This window comes from Poeciliopsis prolifica, unplaced genomic scaffold, assembly GCF_027474105.1.
Source record: "Poeciliopsis prolifica strain line A6 unplaced genomic scaffold, Auburn_PproV2 SCAFFOLD163, whole genome shotgun sequence".
NCBI lineage: Eukaryota > Metazoa > Chordata > Actinopteri > Cyprinodontiformes > Poeciliidae > Poeciliopsis > Poeciliopsis prolifica.
In genome coordinates this window covers 301,074-316,766 of record NW_026562538.1, presented here as the reverse complement: position 1 = coordinate 316,766, position 15,693 = coordinate 301,074, and the positions used below count along the sequence as shown (strand labels likewise).

The window sequence follows — 15,693 nt, the reverse complement described above, 5'->3', positions numbered from 1 at the left end:
TTGAGCTGGAACAGAAAACGTGACTCACTGGGTGAGTTTACGCTCTGTCACCTCACCTGTTCCACCTGGACAGGTGAGGCTTGGAGGGCGGGGCTCTGGGGTCTCAGCTGTTCTGCCAGTTAATTAAAAACACAAACGCTCCCTGTGGAGCAGCAGAACCTGGGTGATTTCAGAAACCTGCATCCACCGCAGAGGAAGGTGGGAGCAGCAGCAGGTGAGACGCTTCAGGTAAAACGCAACATGTCCTTTAATAATAATATTAATTATTTAATAGAAGAGCGATTCATGAGGTAACAGCATGATTCATTCTAATGAAGTAAATTAAACAACTTTTATATTGATCCATCAGTGACAAACAAATATTTCAGTAACATTCTTAATTATGTGCTTTTCACTTAACTGCTATTTTTCTAACTTATAATTTCAGTTATATTTATTAATTTAGCTTGTTAAATGCATTAGCTACAATTATTCCTGTAACTCTTTGTAATTGTCCTGTTATGTCCGTTTCACTTGCAGTTATATTTATATTGCATATTTAAAGAGTTTGTCTGGTTTCCAGTCCACTCTGTATTATAAATGTTTTGCACCAAAATCATTTTTAGAGTGTATATTCCTTTTGATTTATTCTGTTCAAACCTCTAACTCCATTATCTGGTTGAAATGAAAAATTTTATAATATTTCTCACAATTAAACTGATATATACTGATATTAGTGCAAATATGTTGAAGCAAAGTAAACTACAGTACAGAGCAAAAGTTTGGACACACCTTTTTGTTCAATGAGTTTCCTTTATTTTCATGACTATTGACACTGTCGATTCACACTGAAGGCATCAAACTATGAATTAAACCATGTGGAAATATGTGCGAAACAAAAAAGTGTAAAACAACTGAAAATACACCTCATATTGTAGTTTCTTCAAAGCAGCAACCTCTGCATTGTCTTGATGAGCTTAAGAGGTCGTCACCTGAAATGGTTTTCACTTCACAGGTGTGACCTGTCAGGTTGATAACTGGGCTTTCTTACCTTATGAATAGTCATGAAAATAAAGGAAACACTTTGAAAGAGAAGGTTGTGTCCAAACTTTTGCTCTGTACTATACATGCCGTCGTCCTGCATCATCAGCTTAGTCAAATATTAAAACTTCTGGATGAGTTTTAATATCTGGAGTCATTCAGCAGTTTGTTTTAAATCTCGCTCCAGATGGTTGTCCTCTTGTCCTGTCTTGTCCTCTTGTCCTGTCTTGTCTTGTCCTGTCTTGTCTTCTTGTCCTGTCTTGTCCTCTTGTCCTGTCTTGTCCTCTTGTCCTGTCTTGTCCTGTCTTGTTGTCCCATTGTTCTGTCTTGTCCTCTTGTCCTGTCTTGTTTTGTCCTGTCTTGTTGTCCCATTGTTCTGTCTTGTCCTCTTGTCCTGTCTTGTCCTCTTGTCCTGTGTTCTGGATCCGAGTGGCTTGTTCACCCAGATTGTAACGAAGGGAAATGTGAAGACAGTAGGCCTGCAGGTTCTGAGGCTCGGACTGCTCTATGCCGCCGCCTGGCAGTTAAATGTCAACTGAGCAGTGGCGCCCCTATAGGATGGGGGGCCTCGGCCCCATTGCAGTGAAGTTGCCCCCTAAAGAATTATTTTAGCTGTACCTCACCCCCAACTTTTGAAAACTTTCTGGAGGCGCCAGTGGTGATCACCATCAATCGGTACCAGAACCGGAGTGTTTTCCGTCTGAACCCAAACTAAAGCTTCACCAGTTACTGCTGACCTTCTGATGACCTTCAGGCCGACACTGAGCTCTGATCGGCTGTGTTCCATCATGAGTCGGTGGCGTCGTTCGGTGGATGAGCTGACAGCAGGACGGCGGCGGCAGCAGGCAGAGTGTGGCGCTCAGAATGCTCTGAGTCGGGTCACTTCCTGCTTCCAGCAACTGGCAGCGTCACTGGGAAGTTCAGCCGACAGCAGCTTCCTACGGGAAGAGATGGACGAGACGAGAGCGCTGGCTCACCGGATCTGCTCAGGTAACGCCTGTCCTGCTGGTTCACCTGTCCTGCTGGTTCACCTGTCCTGCTGGGTTCACCTGTCCTGCTGGGTTCACCTGTCCCTCTGCAGGTCTGTCTCGCCGCCTGCTGCGCCTGCTGTCAGCCTGTGACTCCGCCCCCGTTGCCGTGGATGACAGACATGCTTCAGAGCGACTGTGGGTTCTCTTCCTGTCTGCAGTGGAGAACTTCCTGTCTGACCTCCGCAGGGCCAAAGATCTGATTGGTCAGTTCCCCCTGACCCAGCGCTCCCAGCAGACGCTCACTGGTGAACACAGGTGACTTGTTGGCTCCGCCCTCCTGCGTCTGATTGGCTGGGAAATTAACTGATTTTAGAAATTAATTGAATTTGGTTTTAAAGGTTTATTTGTGGAAATAAACGTTTCAGCCAATGCTCTCTTCATAGGTCGAGTGATGTCATCGCCCAGAGCGGCCATCTTGTTTGATAATGTTTGATTGGAATTCAGTTCGACTTTAAGATGGAATATTAGGACTAGTTTATGATTATTTCACTTTTAAACTCGAGAATAAAATTGCAAAGATTAAACACAAAAAAAATCAAAAGAGAATATTGAGCATCTTGTGAAGTTTTACTTCTTATAAGTTTTACAGATAACGAAAAGCTTCATGTTTTAACACATTATATTAATTATTAGGGTTAGTGGGTCGAGAGCAGCTGCCTGTCAGCCAACGTTCCAGGTGAGAGGCGGGGTCACGTGGACAGGTCGCCGGGCAACACAGAGACACACACACACACCCCACACACACACACACAGACACACACACACACACACACAAACACACACACACCCACACACACACACACACACGCACACACACACACAAACACCCACCCACACACACACACACACCCACACACAAACACACACCACACACACACAAACACACACACACAAACACACACACACACAAACACACACACACACACACACAACACCACACAAACACACACACACACAAACCCCCCCACACACACACCCACACACACACACACCACAAACACACACACACACACACAAACACCCACCCACACACACACCCACACACACACCACACACACAAACACACACACACACACACAAACACACACACACAAACACACACACACACACACCACACACACACACACACACCTGACAGTCATGTTTTTGGACTGTGGGAGGAACCGGAGAACGGAGCGAACCCACCAGGCAAAGGGAGAACATGCAAACAGAAAGACCCGGGCCGGGAATCGAACTCAGAACCTGCGCCACTGTGCAGCCCACTTAGTGAAGATCTAATGTTTTACTAGAACATTTTTCTGGTAAAACTGTATTTATACTCTGCTAATATTATGACTAATAATCCGTCTTAAAACTCACAGATATTGTGATTGAATGAAATCCCTTTTTGAAAATATTTTCTGTAATTTCTTTTTTACAAAAGAAAAAAAAAGTTGGATAAAATCTGAAAAAATTCTGCATTTGTTCCTGAAGTGACCTGCAGGGTTCAGCTTCCTCTCTTCTGCCGTTTCCTCTCAGGATGTTCCGACGGCCCGGTGGGTCTGGCGGCCCGGGTGGCGCTGGTCCAAGTCCCCTGGCTGGTTCTGGAAGAAGAACCCAGTCCAGATCTGACCAATCACATCGCAGGCCTGGAGGCCCAGCTGGGTGAGCTGCAGCAGAGGGTTCCACCTCCAGAACCTGAGCAGAACCGGGCTCAGCAGAACCGGGCTCAGCTCTCTCTGGTTCTGCAGGTCCCGGTGGCGTTCTGGTCGGTTGAGTCGACCCAGCCGGCGTGGGCCGAGGCTCTGAGCGACGCCGAGGATCCGGAGGAAAGCCTGGAGGACTTGATGGAGGTGGCGTCGTCCAGCGGCACCAAGCTGCCCGCCTGCTGCCAGGGAACCTGCTGCTGGGTCGGATAGGCCCGGTTCAGCAGGTTCCGAGAGCTCCAATAGAAATCTTCTATAGAAATATTGACCCAGAATGTAGCAGAGGACTAGAATAATGTGAAAATTATAGCACAGAAAGTTCAGTGGAAGGAAGAAGTGCCCATCCATTCAATCTGAAGGAGCAGACGACCTTCAGATTCAACAGGTGATCTGCTGGTTCTGTCGGGTCCAGAGTTAACACATCTATCAGAGCCATTAGTCTTCAATAAGATTCTGCAGCAGAACATCTGTTTCACTGATCTGAACATTTCAGTTTGAGACGCTGCATGTTGGGCTTCCTTCCACAATCAGAAATATTTCACTTTGTGATGATTTATGATGAGTTTTAAAGCCCAGTTTCACTACACGTTTTTTTGGCTCGATTTTGCCCTTAAGACAATCTTAGAGTCTAAGATTGTTGCTTCAATCGTAACCGATAATCCTGTGGTGTGTTAGGGTTAGGACCGATCGGGTCCAGTCGGTGGAGGGTTAGGACCGATCGGGTCCAGTCGGTGGAGGTTAAGACCGATCGGGTCCAGTCGGTGGAGGTTAGGACCGATCGGGTCCAGTCGGTGGAGGGTTAGGACCGATCGGGTCCAGTCGGGGGAGCAGAGGCGTTCACCGCGGCTCTGGTGAATGAAATGTGCTTAATTAGATCTCATAAAACCATAAATAAAACTTGATCCTTATTCGGAGCAGCTGCTATTGGATTGTTGTTTTTTTAATGAAAGATAATTATAAAATTATTGCACAGCACATCTGGGTGAGAAGCGCTTTCCAATCTTTGGTTGAAATGGCGCATTTGATTTTATTCTAGTCATAGTACAATTTTCAACAATACAATAAGTTTCAATAAAGGAGCTGGAATACGTTAAGCTTTCGGTCAGTTGGGGGCAAAAGGATAACTGCATCTGATTTTTAAATAATGAATATGGAGGAAATGCTTTCTTCTACTTTAAGCTGCTCTGATGTTTCAGTTATATGCATATATTCTACAATATAAACACTTCGAAACATTTGAAAATTATACGTAAACGGTTAATTAAATGACAAAACCGAAAACAAAAAACAGTATTTTTTTTATGAAAAAACCTCTCCTCCATGTTGATGCAACACATATAATCCATGCTCGCGATGTCTCCAGTTCTTAACCCAAAGCTTTGATTTTTGGTTCCGTCTGTTTGGGTTAAACTAAAGTTTCCTCTTCATTGTCCATGTTTGTTTACTCTGAACTCAGCTGTGGTGATGATGCAGTTTTAATTTGGAGGGATTTCATGTCCCTTCACGCTCTCTGATCGAGCCGTTACGTTTGAAATCGTCTGGGGTTTGATCTCTCACGTTTTCACAATCGGCCGACTTTTCTAATATCGCGTCGTGTGAAATGGACTTAAGTTTCTAAAAACGGCTCCATCAGGATCTGGTTCTGCAGCGTGTGGCTCTCACGGGTCTGGTTCCATATAGACAGAGTCTGGTTGATTAAACTTTATTCTTTATTAACAGAGAGGCAAACAAACATAAAAATATGATACAATCAGACGGAGAAGCTGCTTCAGTGCTGGAACGTGGCGTGGAGGTGAGCCCGGAAGGCTGCAACAGAAACAACAACTCCCATCATGCACTGCAGAACAAACGGCAGCTCAGAGAATTAAAGGGCCCTGTGACATCAGGTCAGAGGTCATAACTTCAAATCCAAAATGGCCGACTGGTCTGTATTCCTGCTGCTAAAAGATGATTTTAAATGTTCAGTGAAGGTTTTTCTGCCTGTTCAGATGCTGGTTGGAGAAATGAGTTTTGTTAAAAATAAAATAAATATAATCCCTCATGTTCAGCAAAACATAAAATATTTCCATATTTTACTTTTGAAAACTGATTTTATTCTATTTTTGCGCTCGCTCTGTGAACTTTGCCATATTTCCCAAAACTACATATTAAAATGTCCTAATAATGAATTTGTCAGCCTATTTGACTCAGAGATATTGAGCCATAAACCGCCTGTTTCATGCAGATCAAAGTTAGTTTGGTATGAAAGTGGAGATAATGATAAAGATCAAGTTCAGGACAAACATAAAAAATAAAAAAGGCCTGATGTGAAAAACAAGAAGACTGATGGAACTAAAACACAACCAACTTAAGATATTAGTTTCATAATTATGTGTAAAGTTTGTCAGTTGAAATTTGTCTTTCATTTGTGACATTTTGTTTTTCTTTATTGTCAGTTTCTGATTATTTATTTCTGCTTTTTCTGCTCAGTTTATCAAACTTTATAACTAATGTGCCTTGTGATGATATTTTCTTTGAATTGTCCATAAAGATGGAAAAAAACAACCAAACTTTGCCATAAATCCGACTCTTAACTCAAAGCGTCACATGCTGCAATGAACTGTGGGTAACGCATTCGCAGAAGTCCATAAAACTGCAAACTTTGCATGAAAAAAGGACCCAAAATGGGCAGATGAGGAGAATGTGGGACACACTGTGACCTTTAACCTTCAACATGAGCAGGGGAGACAGAGGATTCGGACCGGGCCAAAATCTGAAAAGTGTAGCAGAGAACTGAAGGCAGACTGACCAATCACAGCTCTGATCAGAGATCCTGCGCGCTGATTGGCTACAGAGGAACAGCTGATCTGATCAGAGCCATGAATAGAAACGGGTCAGAACACGACTGGTCCGCCCAGCTACTGCCTGAGGTTCTGGTTCTGGTTCCCTTACCGTCCTGGTTCTCCCACAGTTCTGCGGCGGCCGTGTTCAGAGGACTCTCATTGTTGGGTTCTGGAGAGAGACAGCAAGTTAGCGACCCGGTGGAGGGCAAACGGAACCGGTTCGGGCGGTTCCGGTACCTCCCAGCAGGCTCTGGACAGACAGCAGGATGGACCGGACGTCGTACAGAGCCGACCACTTGTCCTTCAGGATGTCCAGGCAGATGGCGCCCTGATCGTCCACGTTGGGGTGGAAACACGGCGTCACGAACCGGACCCGGGGAGCCTGGTACGGGTAGCCGGCCGGGAAGTCCAGGGACAGCCGGTACCGCAGCCCCTCGTACACCTGGAGTTAGAACCGGGTCAGAACCGGGTCAGAGGAACCATAAACGCAGAGACAGGGGGAGTACGCACCGTCCCCTGAGCTCCATCGATGGTTCCGATCCATTTGAAGAGATTATCGGATTCTGGAAACGCCGAGATGCCCTTATCACCCGACATCTGCAGCATGAGGTCACACAGAGGTCACACGAATCAGGTCAGAGGTCACATGATCGCTTAATACAACGTAATAAACGATCATGTGACCACAGATGAGTCTGAGCATGCTCAGAGTGAAGCTGTGGTCCAGGTTGGTTCTGCTGGGCCCAATTGGGTCGGCTCTGCTGGGCCTTTAGTGTCTTAATGAATCACAGAGGAATGAAATGGTTCTGGATTATCTGGTGACAGCAGGAAGAAACTCAGTTCCTGCGTCTTATTCGATGGTTCTGGTACTGGAACCAGCTGAACTCTCAGAACTCTTGGTTCTGCTGGTTTCCCCCACCAGAACCAAGAGTTCTGATGATGTCATCCAGGGTCCAGATGGTGTTCAGAAAGCTCTTCATGTCTGAAGTTCTGGTTCTGACCAGAGTAATCCGGCGGTCCACTCTGGGTTCACTATGGCAACAGGGAAAATGGACTCACCATGAGGGTCATCAGCTCCTGCTGCAGCCTGAGGACAGAGAGACACATTCAGAAAAACTGACTTTCTGCTGCAGCTCAACGTTTCATCTTCCTCCACTTCCTCCCCCACCATGGAAACGGCTTTGACCTTTGACCCTGTTCACCTCTTGTTTGTTCACATGTAAGATGATTTAATTGTTCCATAAACCAACTGCAGAGTAATCTGAGCGTTTCTGTAGAGGTCAGAGGTCAGTGGAAGGGACCAGGCCCCTGTGGGGCTCCTGTGTTTGGACTGTTATCTGTTTGTGAACCTGAACCCAGAGGAACCAAAAGTTCCGGACCGGAAATTAGAGCTGCTGGGTCTGCTGCGGGTCATGTGCCTCCGTTACCATGGTAACAAGTTACGCTCGCTGTTATTGGACCGACTGTGGAGGTTCGGGACTCTGGGAGGTTCGGGACTCTGTGGAGGTTCGGGACTCTGTGGAGGTTCGGGACTCTGTGGAGGTTCGGGACTCACCGTTGGTCACCGAGCCTCTGGCCGCGCTGCTGCCGCTTTCGCTGCCCTTCAGGGCGGCCGCGGAGGACGCTGCGGCCGCTGCGGGGTCCATGTTCTGGGAGGCCATGGGTCACTCGGTTCGGTTCGTGCTGGGGACAGAGAGAGGGAATGAACCGGGCCGAAACTCTGAAACCCGGACAGAGCCCGTGGGAGCTGAGGGCTCCGGGTCAGAACCCTGATCAATCCGTTAGCTCCATGCTAACAGCCGTTAGCCGGTTCGGCTAACGGCTAAACAAACAAACACCACGTGATACCAGGAGGTAAACGCGTCAGCTGGCTGACCCGTCCATATCAGAGACTCACCGGGTTCGGTTCGGTGTCAGCTCGCTTCAGTCCAGTAGCAGCTGCTGCCGGTTCGGAGAACAAACTGAACTTTCTCCCGCCCCTCAGTTTAAACTGACGTTCCTTCGGCAACAGCCAATCAGCTCCCGACTTTCAAACCCAAATAATCCAAAACCCACCAATGAGATGGCTGGTTATTGAAGAAGTCGGTTTGGAAATTAAACCGGAAACTGCATAAGTTACGTTTTTATTTTGATGTCAAGTCCAAGGAGTTTTTTAAAAAAAGTCTTCAAAATGGAAGAAAAACTCCGAAAGAAAGCAAATATTCTAATTATTTTTGTTTTCCAGTGTCAATAAGTCAATTTTCATAAATGAATGAAAAAAAAAAACTAAATATCATCTGAAATATCCGAATATTAAATTACTTTGATATTAAAAAACAAATAAATCTGCCTCTCCTCAGGTGCTGAGGTTTATTCACACTCTTATCATTAAAGAACAAAATTATATAAAACAAACGTATTTTGCAATAAAGAACAGCCCATCAAAAGCAAAGACCAGTGAAATATACATTTAAGCAAAATAAAGGGAATAATTATAATGTTCATTTGCATATTGATACAAATCGCTCAAAAGATTGAAAAAATTAAGTCAGTATTAGTAGTAAAATTAGTAGTAAATTCTAAACACAGACTAGATTAAAAAAAACCTGCATTTTTTTAACTATACAGTAGAATTATGTGCATATGTTATTGGCTTTAGAGGAGAATAAATAATGTAGTGTTATTATAGTCTGTAAGGTGTTGAAAAGGAAAGTAATACATATGAGATTACAAAAATATAAACAATGTGGACGCTGCTGAAATTGTAGAGCTTGATCAAAGAAAAGGTGTGTGCAAAGAAATGATAGAAGATGAGGTGGATGAGATAAAAGCAAGAGGAATAGAAAATACAGTTGATCTTACAAGAATTGGTGGAATAAATAGGAGGGAGGATGCAATTATTAGCAGAATAAGAGGTGAATGACACTCTTTTTGAGATGGGAAAACATCGTAATCGCTACAAAAATTTTATTAGCTGCAGAAAAATATTTGGGCCTAATATTGACCATTGAAAGGTTGAAATTGGGAACTCAAGGTTGTAAATGTGGTTGCTCATTTGAATAATGGCTTAGGTCTTTGAACAATACTGACCCTTTAAGAAAATGCAATTTTTGTTTTCAAGAAGAGACAGTAAAACATGTTTTGATGTTCTGTTTCAAATATTCTGTTAAGCAAAAGGAATTAGCATGTAGGTTGCAAGACAATATATTACAGTTAAATAAACCAGATATTTTGGACACAATTTATACTTCTGAATAATTTGTTCTTTACCTTAAATAGCTTAAGAAGATGGAACTGATAGAAAGGATAGAGCAGGGGTCTCCAACTCCCAGTCTGCAGGTTTTAGATGAGCCACAGGTACAAAGCGCTGGAATGAAACTGCTTCATTTCCTCCTCCTGGTGTGGATCGGATCTCCAGAGTTTTAATGACTCATTATTCCGTTCAGCTGCTGCAGCAGAGACTCAGCTAAAAGTTGAGTGGCTCTCCAGAGTTTGAGAGCCCTGGGATAAAGTATATTTGTGGGATGGGCTCATGTACGTGTCCACACTCCACCAGTAGATGGCGGTAACGCACATCAATACGTTGCTCGCCAACCTCCAAAAGAAGGAGAAGAAGAACCAGTAGATGGCACTAGTGCAACAAGGTGTTGGTAACAACTACAGAAGAGCAAGAAAAGCGGTTGAGCGGAAGTGTTTCTGAGCGGTACTTCTGATCTAGGTTCGGTTCGGACGGAACGATGAACGCTCCGCCAGCTTTCGAGTCATTTCTGCTGTTTGAGGGAGAAAAGAAGATCAGCATCAGCAAAGACACGAAGGTTCCCAACGCCTGTTTGTTCACGCTGAACAAGGAAGACCACACGCTGGGCAACATCATCCGGGCGTGAGACCAACTGACACACAACACCGGTCCACACAGAACCGGTCCACACAGAACCACACAGAACCGGTCCACACAGAACCACACAGAACCGGTCCACACAGAATACTGGTCTACACAGAACCACACTACAGGACTGTCTTGATTCTGAGATGAACCGGCTCCTGAATACGTTCAGCAAGGAACCTGAACGATTTAGATTTAAATGTGAAAATGATCAAAGCTGAAGGTTTATTCCAGATTCATGTTCAGATTAATTTAATACTTAATTTAATAACTTAGAAATCAATAGCAGACATCTTGAATTAAAACTGACATTTTGTGAGAATGTGATTAAATCTAAAATAGGTATTTCATAAATAATTAGAAATGTCTTAATAATTGTAGTCATAAACCAGGTTCAGATATCTGGAATGTGAATAAAGCCATGCAGCTTTAAACGTGACGCCTCAGATTATTGGGATTACTGCAGTAACTTAAACATCCTCCATTTATCCAAACAGGAAACTAAATATTATAACTCAGATTGTAGAACAGTGATGCTGTGGAAGGATCTCCTGCAGCAGTCAGTCTTGCAGTGTCTCTGAAGAGGCCTCTGACTGAGAAGGCCTCTAATGTCAACATGGTCCATATGACATCAGCCGCTTCTCCACCTCCTCTGCTTTTGTTGCTCCTCTATTTATATTCACTGATGTTACCTGAATGCAAACATAGCAGCGGTCCAGCATGCAGGCTGTCCCTGTGACCAGTGTGTGTGTGTGTGTGTGTGTGTGTGTTCCAGTCAGCTGCTGAAGGATCCTCAGGTTCTGTTCGCTGGTTATAAAGTTCCTCATCCCTTGGAGCACAAGATCGTCATCCGGGTCCAGACCACACCTGACTACAGTCCCAGGTAACTCGCCTGCACACGCCAGCCGAGATGCATCCCTGCTGAAAGAAAGTGGTGGCTAACAGGAAGTGATGTCATGTTCTCCCCAGGAAGCATTCACCAATGCCATCACAGACTTGATCAGTGAGCTGTCGCTGCTGGAGGAACGCTTCCGGGTCGCCATTAAAGACAAACAGGAAGGAATCGAGTGACCCCGCCCACTCTGATGACCTCACTCCACCCCATGTTTTTTCTAATAAAGTTGTGATGTCATGTCTTGAGCGTTTGTTAAGCTTCATATTTGCTAGAACCAAATGTCAGCTGATCACAGGAAGTGATGTCACAGCTGAGAGACGGCAGAAACATCGTCTACGAAACAGATTTTATTTGGGGGTTTTTTCAGCAGGAAAAACAAAACCAGAAACATCCAATAATAAAAATAATAATGAAGGGGTCACATGATGAGAGCCTTGGGGTCATGTAACCGTTAGGGGTCGTTGTCCCTCTGAGCCTCCATGGCGCGCTGCATCTTCTCCACCATCCAGGGAGGAACGCCGAACGGCTTCAGCTCATCCATCCGCACGTCCGGACAGTCCCTGGAAAACGCAGGCGGCTTATCATGCAAACCATTTTGCTTTTAAAAGGTTTTGAGAATTTTGTTCCTGCTCAACAATAAGCAAGAAATATGAAAATTAAACTAAGAACATAGTGAATTTCTTTTATTGCTGGAAAGTAATATGAATAAATTCAAAACTACTTTATTGATCTCAATAGGTAATCAAATAGAAACATGAAAGTGAAGGAGATTCAGAACCACATTATTGACTCCATATTTAATATACTGTCCCAGTCTGGTTCTGATCCAGTTCAATGAGCAGTGGGATAGAACCATCAGAGAGTCAGAATGCTGTAAGGTTCTGGTCCGGAGTGTGGATCGGTTCGACTGACTCAGCCTGAATCTGTTTGTTCTGGCTTCATCGACCCGACCCGAACTGCTGGTCTCACCTGTTCGTCGCTGCGGGACAGATCCTGGATGTCCTCTTCAATCAGAAGGTAGGCCTGAAAAGAAACGGGTCAGAATTAGAGACCAGAAGTTCTGCAGAACCACCAAACAGAACCAAAATGTTCTGGCGGTACCAGAGTTCTCACCATCTTGCCTCCTGTGGCCCTCATGTGGTGCCGTTCCGCCAGCCACTGCTTGTCCTTGGCGTCAGCGGCGTACTGAAATACACAGCGCCCCCCGCAGGTCAGCAGCATGCCTGCACTCAGAAGTCATGTGACAGGAAGCCGGACTCACCTTGAACAGATCTGCGTGTTTAATGTAGATCCGGCCTCTGGTTCCGCCCATCCCCAGCGCCCTGTGGTGACATCACAGCAGCCAATGACTCACTTCCTGTTCAGCTACTCAACAAAGTTTATCAAAGTTGATCTCATGACATAGCGCCTGTTCTGATTGGTGCCTGTTGGTGACTGACTTGTTGGCTCTGGAGCCAAGAACGAACGTGCTGCTGTCGTTGAGTCTGGACGGATCCCACTGAAACACACAGAGACACACAGGTGAACTTCCTCACATGTGATTTCCTTTAGCGATGGCTCTGCTAAAGGAAATCACTAGGTGGCAGTAATCAGCTAACAGCACACCTTTGAAGATCACCTGTTGGAGTTTAAGAACACTCACCTTTGGCCCCTCCCTCACAGGCTCCGCCTTGGGCTTCACACTGAGGAGAAAAATTCAAACCAATGAGGTGCTGCGGTCTGCCTGGACGCTGATGATGTCACCTGGCCAGGTACTCACAGAGGGTAGCTCGCGGGACGGTCTAAGGAGACGACGGGACCTGGACGACTTTTCCTCTGAGGACAGAGAAGGACCAATCACACGAAGGCAACAGTCAGCAACCTCACCTGATTAGACGATTAGCCAACCGGCAAAAAATTAGCACGTTCCCACGGCAGGTGCAAAAACGTTAGTAGCTAACATGGCCGCCCAACAAAGCTAGATGGCTAACAGAGTACACGTTATGTTAGATAGCTCTTAGCTACCCAGCTTACACTGCCTACCCAGCAAGCTAGCTAACATAGCCTAGTCCTACATCGAACAGGGAGATGCTGAGGACAACCTGGCTAGCACACTACCTTCTTAGGTAGAAGACTTCCTCTGATCACAAAGTTCATCAGCTGCTCTGGATCTCTGCAGAACAAACAGAACCGGGTCAGAAACCAAGGTGGGTCACAGCCTGCTCTCATTGGCCAGTCAAAGGGCGTGTACCTTCATCGCGACTTCCGACCCCGTTCTTTTCCCCTCCACCTCTGGAAACAGCTGTTTTGCCTGGTGATGACATGACAGAATCAGGTGAGTGCAGGTAGCCTGGTAGCCTGGGCTACTATGGGAGGAAACAGAAAGTGATCTCACATGTTCCAGAACGTTCCTGCAGGCCTCCCGGATCAGCTGGTCTGTCTGGATGTCTTCGCCGACATTCTCCTTCACATTCTCTGCCGCCTTCTCAAAGAACTGCAACACAGACACATCTGGTCACACGCCACGCCCTCAACCCTATGGTGGCGGCCGACCCTACGGCGTGACCTTGACCTTCTGGTACTTCCTGAAAAACTGCCATGATGTCATCGTTGAAGCTGGGCTGAAGTACGGCCCTCAGCAGGTCCATGGACACCTGGGGATCCGTGTAGCTGCTCACAGGTGGAACACGGGACGGGATTATACTGGATGGGTCAGAACTGGAACCAGCAGAACCACAGTCCAGCTGCACTCACCTGACTGCAGTGTGTGAGCGCCGTCCTCGTCTCTGGACATGTCGATGTTTGATCATCAGGTTCCACGGCTTCTGGATGATGAAGAACAGGCAGTTCAGTGTCTCCTCCTCAATCATCATCATCATTATCTGTCTAATAAAAATCGATTTTTTTATTTTTTATTATTTCAGCTTAAATTGGTATTTCATACAAAATAAATCCAAAACTGCCACAGGTAAATCATTTTGAGCTTATAGCTACTATCTGTAGATTCCCATCTTCATTTTCTGACCAGAGAATTTGTTGTGGTCCAGAAGAGAACCAGATTCTCATAATGGGTTCAGTTTATCTGAAACTATAATTCATAAACTTTAAATGAAGCTCAAAGTTTCCACTGATCTGTTTGGAAGCAAGTTAATGAACATATTACAAACCTAAAATAAATATTTCATTCCGTTTTAAAAGTTTAGCTTAACAAAAACCATAAAAAGAATTTACAACAGTGAAGTTCTGAATTTGCAACAAAATTATGATAAATATAATATAGAGTCAATATTCTGAAACAAAATATGTAAGCCCGTTTCAAGCACTCTGGTTAAAATAAAACATAAAATAAATTATTTCTGGATCTTGACCTAATATCAAGATCCAGAAATATAGAGGGGGGCGTCCCTTTAAAAAAAATTAAATAATAAATATGGGGCCGCTGTTAGCCGCAGCTAGCTGCCCCTAGCCGCAGCTAGCTGCCCCTAGCCGTAGCTAGCTGCCCCTAGCCGTAGCTAGCTGCCTCCTCTTCCGAGATCCTTACCGGGTTCTGGTCCGGATGTTCCGCTCCGACCTGCTCCAGCCACTCCCGGCCTCCTTCGCTGCGATGAGCTCCCATGCTGGGCCCGCTCCGAAGTTCTGCTGCGGTTCGTTTCGGTCGAGTGAACGCCGGGTTGAACCGGGCAACTCGGCTAGGCTAACGGTGTCTACAGCAGCAGACGGAAACTTAACGTGGTCCGGGTAGATTTGGCGCTCCGACTGGACGCGAAGTTAAAAGTTTGTTTTTAATCGGCTGCTGATCAATAATCAATCTGAAATGTGATGTTTACTTCCAGGAAGTAACACCATCATTTCCGTTTACATGAGATGGTAAAGTTCCGGCCAGTTGTGTCAAAATAGAAGCTTCAGGTTCCGGCTCCAGGCTTCAAAATAAAAGCTCAGTATGGGATGACAGAACGATGGCATAAATCCAGTTTTTTTTGTATAGAACTCTATTATTTAACTGGGTTTAGATGTACAACCGAGCCGGGTCGGACTAAGGTGAACTTTAACTTGTGGGTTTTCACTTCATCATGAATGTTCAGTCACATCTTATGGGTTTATGAGCCTGGCCCCAAAAGGAGCAGTGATGTTTGAGTCACGGGTCAGGCTAGATAAATAAATGAAAAATTAAAGGAAGTTCTCGGGATGATAGAATGCCTGTGTGTGTGCAGAAGGATGAGGTGACTGGTCGTACTGGGCTGAATATAGTTTTACTAGGAGAGAAGCTGCAGGTCTGCAGGCAGTACGAAGGACAGACTGAATTTACACTGAAGCTGGAAGGACCCCGGAGACCACCACCAGTCCAGGACTGAACTTCCTCCACAGGTTCATGCAGAGCAGGAGGAGCCCCAGCTGTCAT

The 15,693-nt window shown here is 45.3% G+C and overlaps 4 protein-coding genes across 4 annotated transcripts; 2 read left to right on the top strand and 2 right to left on the bottom strand.

Moving 5' to 3' along the window:
• The first annotated feature begins 176 nt into the window (after window positions 1–176).
• On the top strand, window positions 177–4,236 carry LOC129356290 (regulator of G-protein signaling 9-binding protein-like). Its single transcript, XM_055025878.1, is given in 6 exon segments — window positions 177–228; window positions 1,775–2,010; window positions 2,102–2,280; window positions 2,282–2,306; window positions 3,570–3,712; window positions 3,782–4,236. Coding segments are annotated over 5 exon segments (717 nt in total). The 5' UTR covers window positions 177–228; window positions 1,775–1,808; the 3' UTR covers window positions 3,950–4,236.
• A 1,198-nt stretch (window positions 4,237–5,434) lies between these two features.
• Window positions 5,435–8,577, bottom strand: LOC129356278 (ubiquitin-conjugating enzyme E2 C-like). The gene is made up of 7 exons (XM_055025872.1): window positions 8,456–8,577; window positions 8,110–8,241; window positions 7,618–7,645; window positions 7,069–7,155; window positions 6,796–7,000; window positions 6,668–6,727; window positions 5,435–5,542 (listed from the first exon to the last, which is right to left on the bottom strand). Exons 2-7 carry the CDS (start codon window positions 8,217–8,219, stop codon window positions 5,505–5,507), a joined length of 528 nt encoding a protein of 175 aa, XP_054881847.1. The 5' UTR covers window positions 8,220–8,241; window positions 8,456–8,577; the 3' UTR covers window positions 5,435–5,504.
• Window positions 8,578–10,154: 1,577 nt separating this feature from the next.
• LOC129356282 (DNA-directed RNA polymerase II subunit RPB11-a-like) lies at window positions 10,155–11,560 on the top strand. The gene is made up of 3 exons (XM_055025876.1): window positions 10,155–10,417; window positions 11,196–11,296; window positions 11,370–11,560. Exons 1-3 carry the CDS (start codon window positions 10,275–10,277, stop codon window positions 11,489–11,491), a joined length of 366 nt encoding a protein of 121 aa, XP_054881851.1. The 5' UTR covers window positions 10,155–10,274; the 3' UTR covers window positions 11,492–11,560.
• Window positions 11,561–11,647: 87 nt separating this feature from the next.
• On the bottom strand, window positions 11,648–15,387 carry LOC129356281 (deoxynucleotidyltransferase terminal-interacting protein 1-like). The gene is given in 15 exon segments (XM_055025875.1): window positions 11,648–11,892; window positions 12,285–12,338; window positions 12,429–12,500; window positions 12,577–12,637; window positions 12,755–12,813; window positions 12,958–12,997; window positions 13,075–13,130; window positions 13,413–13,446; window positions 13,448–13,467; window positions 13,546–13,605; window positions 13,690–13,788; window positions 13,867–13,884; window positions 13,886–13,964; window positions 14,049–14,119; window positions 14,836–15,387. Coding segments are annotated over 15 exon segments (924 nt in total). The 5' UTR covers window positions 14,911–15,387; the 3' UTR covers window positions 11,648–11,766.
• Window positions 15,388–15,693: the final 306 nt, after the last annotated feature.